Source organism: Siniperca chuatsi, linkage group LG2 (genome assembly GCF_020085105.1).
Source record: "Siniperca chuatsi isolate FFG_IHB_CAS linkage group LG2, ASM2008510v1, whole genome shotgun sequence".
Classification (NCBI taxonomy): domain Eukaryota; kingdom Metazoa; phylum Chordata; class Actinopteri; order Centrarchiformes; family Sinipercidae; genus Siniperca; species Siniperca chuatsi.
In genome coordinates, this window is record NC_058043.1 from 30,362,350 (window position 1) to 30,368,616 (window position 6,267).

The 6,267-nt window shown below is 42.0% G+C and overlaps 1 protein-coding gene across 2 annotated transcripts; it reads left to right on the forward strand.

Moving 5' to 3' along the window:
* Positions 1-598: 598 nt before the first annotated feature.
* LOC122888545 (uncharacterized PE-PGRS family protein PE_PGRS54-like) lies at positions 599-5,986 on the forward strand. 2 transcript variants are annotated; one of them, XM_044223136.1, is made up of 5 exons: positions 599-622; positions 711-921; positions 2,077-2,134; positions 3,595-3,776; positions 4,983-5,986. In XM_044223136.1, the coding sequence occupies exons 4-5, from the start codon at positions 3,721-3,723 to the stop codon at positions 5,782-5,784; spliced, it is 858 nt and encodes a 285-aa protein (XP_044079071.1). In that variant the 5' UTR covers positions 599-622; positions 711-921; positions 2,077-2,134; positions 3,595-3,720; the 3' UTR covers positions 5,785-5,986. The 2 variants fall into 2 exon arrangements, with proteins under 2 accessions (XP_044079071.1, XP_044079081.1); XM_044223146.1 differs by lacking the exon at positions 2,077-2,134.
* The last annotated feature ends 281 nt before the right edge of the window (positions 5,987-6,267 follow it).

Here is a 6,267-nt window from a genome sequence, read left to right on the forward strand (position 1 = left end):
TAAGCACCGGTGGAAATTCCTGTTTAACCCGCACAGGCGTTTGCGTCTGTTTGTCTTTTGTCGCAGGTTCCTTTCCTTCGTTTGCTCTGAGGTTGTTTGACACCAGCAGATTCAGCACAGACCAGTCCACTGAAGTAAGCGTTGCTTTTGGACTGAGGGGTCCAAACGTTTCTCCTTTCTCCAGCTGGTAAAAGTAAAGTTCGTTGACTTCATAATTGAACACATATCCCCACACACCTCCATTTTCTAAAAGCCATTCCTCCTGAAGCGCATTGAGGGGAGGTGTCTGGATCCGAGTCAAATAAAACACCTGTTTCTTGGGTGCACCCCCCTAGTGTTGCGTTTTGATAACTTGTCACAGGCGTCTGGCTGATCATCTTCAACTGACTCATCTTGTTTGATGTTTCAGACCAGAAATTTTCTGCTTTTATTTATTTTTTCGATGCACGCAAGCTCCTCCTAACCCATTTTTCCTTTGGCTAACCCTCCCATTGGTTCACACAAACTCCACCTACCCTCCCACATCTTTCCAATTCATTCACACCTCACTCTGCACCGGACAGACAACAGAGAAGGACGTGTCTTTTGCTCCTGAAAGATTAGATTAGATTTTTTACAGATGGTAAATTTGCCAATTATTTTTAAACTTTTGATACTAATTGATTTCACTTAATTGATTGAATTATTTAATCATATTGTTTCATTTACAGGGTTTTTCCATTCCCACGCCTACTTTACTCCCATTCGCTCCTGCTCACCACGCATGCTTCACGCTCATTGACTCCTGCTAACCACGCCTGCATTACGCTCATTGCTCCATGCATAATGTCACGCAATTCCGGCGCCACGCACTTCTGGTGTGACGCACTTCCGGGGTCACAGGTCACCATCCATCAATCATCCATCAATTAAAAAGTGACAGTAAGTATTGTTTATCTCTCTCCTCCAAGGTTTCTGCCCTCTTAAAACGAAGTTTTTCCTTGCCACTGTCGCCAAATGCTTGCTCATGGTGGGATTTGTTGGTTCTCTGTAATTAATATTATTAAGAGTACGGTCTAGACCTGCTCTATAGGAAAAGCACAATGAGATAACTTCTGTTATGAATTGGCGCTATATAAATAAAATTGAATTGAAAACATCTGAAAGCTCAAATGCATTGACTGCACTGCTGAAAAACCTGGAAGCTGAAATGTAAAACTGGTTGAATTGGGAATTAGAAAAGTTGAATAGAAACATAAATGTCCTCAAAGACATGTATTGTGTCTGTAGCTTTAAAGAATGCAGAAGTAGTAGTCAACTGAAAAACATACGGTAGAAATTACAAAGCATTCCTGAAAATGCAGAATTCTGAAATGAATTACTAATTTTGAAAATCTAGTCTTGTCCGTGGCCTTCCAGTTAGCTGGATTTACTCAGATATTTTACTTAAGTAAAAGTAGTAATACCACAGTGTAAAACTCCTGCATTTAAAATCTTACTTAAGTAAAAGTACATAAGTATTAGCATCAAAATATACTTAAAGTACCAAAAGTAAAAGTACTCATTATGCAGAATGGCCTATTTCAGAATATTATATATCATTGGATTAGAATTAGTGATGCGTTTATGAGTAAGCATCACTAATGTTGCAGGTGGTAAAGTTGGGGCTACATTTAAATACTTTATATTATATATACACTGCTAGGTAACTTAATCAATAATAATACATCATTTATTAGTTGATTTATATTTTGTATTAATAATCTGAATCTACAAAGCAACTATTAACTAAAGTTGTCGAAAAAATGTAGTGGAGTGAAAAGTGCAAGTGAAACCAGGACTTGTAATACCTTAAAGATTAAAGGAATAAAGAAAATGACTTTGCCATGCAGAATCAAATGTATCAATCAATATACATTAAGTAACAACATAAGAAGAGTGTGGAACTTGATGTTGTGATGCTGATGACACAAGAGCAATACCCTGTCGACAAGAACTGTTATTTATGTAAAGAAATTAATATGATGTCATACAAAGTATGGACCACCATTTTCTGTATTAACAGATGTATTCTGTATTACAAAACTATTCTTTCAGGACATCCATAATAATTTGGGCCAGCATGTATGATGATTTGAGATACACTTTCAGTAGTGTAAGTACTGGCTTGCCACTCTAATGACATATTGCCAATAATATTTTCAATTGATCTCTTGTTGTCTTAACCTTAATATTAATCAGTGGAACATGGCTAAGGTTACTGGATGTTACATATTCACCTATTATGATGTGCTGAATAGCTAATGAAACAGTGTATGTATAACCTATACATTGTGTGTCATAATAGCAGAGGTTGTAACATATATTAGGCCTACATATATTACATTTAATTGACACTGTCTGTTAATTACTTAGGTGGTAGTGGGCAATACCCCATTTTATTCATAAAAGTCTGTGGTGCCTTCCAACAACTGATAAGACAAAGCTTTATGGGAGAGTTAAACTTTATTTACAGTTTTTTACAATCGCTATGACAGTTTTTTCGATACATTTAACAATTTTCCTAAACTCTTAACGCACCAACACACCTAAAACACACAATTGGCAAAATGGTTAATTTCATGCTCAAAATCACACATTGTAAACTAAACCCCAAAACTAATTAAACTAATACAATAATAAACCAACACAATACACTATGTCTAACAAAACACTGCAAACATGTTTTAAAATCAAATAATTATTCAAAACACTAACACATGTTCTCTTCCAACAGGAACATTTAGTCAATCATAACACAATGGCAAAAAAAACCCACTATCATCAGCTAAAATTACAGAAACTGCATTATTTTATGTGTCAGGTCTGCCCTTATACAATAGACAGTATATTGAATTGATCATAGATTGTGTTTTGCATTGTAGTTTCTTTTGAAGCCTCTCTACATTTTTGTTTTGTTGGGTTTAGTAAATGCATGCATTTTTCTTTCTTTCTTTCTGTTGCTCTATATTGTTCCTTTTCCACACAAGATCAGCCCAAAGAGTCCTCTTTTAGAACATATGATCATGCGATTGAAAAAACCTCAACACCTGAGTGTGGTTCCTAGATGGGAATCAGCTGTGATTTATATATTTGCATAATTGCAATAAGCTGTTTCTCATTAGCAATGGAATAAAATACAGGGAATATATTTGTGTTTCAATTCACAATATGAACAGCTGTTCACTTTGACTTTAGCCTATATAAGTTATGTTTAGAACATGATGTTATCTGTTCTGACATACAGTGTGAAAGCATTTGTAAATTTGACTGTAAAATTACATTGTTTTGGTCTTGGTTGAGCTTGTGTGTAAAAGAAGTTCAAGCATTTTAAATTGGTGTTAACTGTATGCATTTTGTATCAAAGCAACAAGAAATGTGTTAATTGTATAGCCTACAAAGACAGATGTTGTGCTAACCGTGTTAAGAGTTTAGGAAACTGTCATAGTGATTGTAAAAAACTGTAAATCCATTAGAAAGATTTATGATAAGATATGATAAGACTTCAAGACAAGAGTAAACTTCTTGTCCTGGCTCACTTTGACTTCTTACGTCTCTTTTCCGCTGCTCTCCAAGACCAAGACTTCTCTACTGGGGGTGAGATGACAATGGCGGACTGAATCCTGACAGGCCTCAACTGACCCTGTGGGACCAAAAGCACACAGAACATGTTGGAAAAATGCTGATATCCAACAATTTTGAATGAAGAAGCCTGCTAAAAAGGAGATCTATGCCATTTCTGGGATCTATCTAACAAGGTTAGAAAAAAAGAAACCCTGGGCCCTACACACCAGTCACGTGGTGCAAAGAAGGAGAAATAGAGAGAGATGAAAAGATGGAGTGAAAGAGACTCAAAGACTTAACTCTTAAAGAAAAACTTTATTAGCAAATTTAAATTGCTAATACCAGATTAAAGAAGTTGCTACTTCGAGTTGCAGCACCGGAGTCCTAATGAGGACCGTAACAAATTTTAAACTCAGTCAAAAGCTGGCAGACGCAGGGCAACACTTGCCCAGCTCAGCCAAAACGCAGGTGAAACAACATACTTTTCTGTGACATTGGGGTTTGCTAGCTAAATTACTTCAGGTCATTAATAATCCCTAATAATAATCTCCCCTTGACTTTCCAAAACTTCTTAGTTGCTGAACGGTGTGTGTGGTCAGGGACCAGGTCAGGCCAGAGATTAAGTCTGGACCCTTTTCCAACACTTGTACCAATGAATCAGCGTCTCAAGACACTCAAACAGAATCACCGGAGAAGGTCAGAGTTTGATGCACTGAATTTAAAGAACCAGCTCTGGAGTTGCTCCGGATACAACTAAATCTCAAAGCATTTCTGCACCTTATCTCGTCAACATCCCTCCTACTAGGGATTTCCCCCACCTACTTTCTTAAAAAACCTTTCCGATCATCCCCAGACATAATGGTTTACCTTATTTGGGCAAGTGGGTTGCCCCTTCCTGTCCCCCGGACTAATCTAATGGTGTCAAGCTGAATCCTGTTTTAACCAGTTCGGGCTGGGTTTTTCCCCTGCGTTTACCCCATTATTTCCAGAATGTCTGATCTGCCTTTTTAAAAAAAACTTCATAACTTTCCACACATAATATACTGTATGTGTCTAACATGAATCAGTTGTACTTAACATCATATTTTGTCTAGGCATATAACATTAGTTATTTGTGCACAGGTTAACTGGTATAGAAGATTAATAATGTCATGATACATGTAGTACTTCTATGGAAGATAAGTAATGTCATACAATGCAAATGCAGCAAATGCAATTAAACTACATCAGGTTCCTATTGATTACTTAATTGGTAACTATTAAATTTGTCCACATAGTGGGGTCCTGTGTTTACACAAGTTAATAATCAAACAAACAATCATTCACTGCATCCTCTGTGTCAGATGGTCATTCATTCACTTATCAGTTATTCATCACTGTGTTCATATCATTCATTCAAGGGCGAGGTGGGAGACTTGGGGCGGACGGCCCGGGGGCTGGACAAGTGCGGAGCTGAGGGCCTCGGGGCTGATCTCCGGAGGCCGGCGACGAAGACGGAATCCTCCGGGAGGCCGGTGGCGAAGACCAAGAGTCTCTGGAGGCCGGCGGCGGACGCTGAACCTTCCGGGAGGCGTGCCCATCCACCCAGGGACCAACGGCGGCACAGCGGGGCCGGGGACCGACAACGAGACGTCAGGACGGGGAGACGGCGACTGGATACCAGGGCGTGGAGCCGGCGGGACATCAAGACAGGGCGGCGAGGCGGCAGAGCCGGGAGCCGGCAACGGCGGGACACCAAGGCAGTGCGGCGAGGCGGCAGAGCCGGGAGCCGGTAGCAAGGCGGCTGGACATGGAGCTTCTTGCTCTGGAGCAAGAAGCTGCTGCGATCCAGCAGGGACTGGAGCAAGGGGCTGCTGCGACCCAGCAGGGACCGGAGCAAGGGGCTGCTGCGACCCAGCAGGGACCGGAGCAAGGGAACTGCTGCGATCCAGCCGGGAAAGCAGTCGACTGCGATCCAGCAGGGGGTCCAGGGGGCTGCTGAGGTCCGGCGGAGAGTCCAGGGTGCGGCTGATATCCAGCGGCAGCGACGACAGGGTGCGGCTGCGATCCAGCGGCGGAGGCAAGGACAGGGTGCGGCTGCGATCCAGCGGCGACAGGGAGCAAAGGCTGCCGCGATCCAGCGGCGGAGGCGAGGACGGGGTGCGGCTGCGATCCAGCGGCGGAGGCGAGGACGGGGTGCGGCTGCCAAGAGCTGGGTGGTGAGTCGGGAGACCTGCTGGGTTCCCTGAATGATTTGGGAAACCATGGCCTGATGGCTGTCTGTCAGAAACTGGAGTAAGTGTTCATGCCGGCCTACCAGAATCTCTCTGTTAGCCAGTGCTAAGTGGTAGGGTGCTACCTCCGGGTCTTTACCTGCTGGGTCCATGTTTGGTCGGATCATTCTGTCGTGAGGCGAGGTGCTATATGGAGGTGTATGTGGACCCAAAAGCAGATGACAAAGAAGCGGTCTCAGGGTGAAGTAGCCGAATAACTACCGTGTTTATTGTTGGGTGGAATGCAGGCAAGAACAGGCAGAGGTGAGCAGACAGGTAATGAGCAGACAAAATCCAAAATCCAAGAATCACCGGAGAACAAAGAATCCAAGATAAACTCACAGTCAAAGGCTCGGCAAGGAACAACACCATGTGTACAACAATGATCCGACCCTGAACAAAGAAAAGACCAAGACTAAATACCCTAGGGGAG

Bases quoted from the DNA above. Each gene is read 5' to 3' on its own strand.
- LOC122888545 (XM_044223136.1), top strand. From the start codon at position 3,721: ATGAAGAAGCCTGCTAAAAAGGAGATCTATGCCATTTCTGGGATCTAT. The intron at 3,777-4,982 runs GTTAGAAAAAAA...CATTCATTCAAG, and splicing joins TCTGGGATCTATCTAACAAG to GGCGAGGTGGGAGACTTGGG.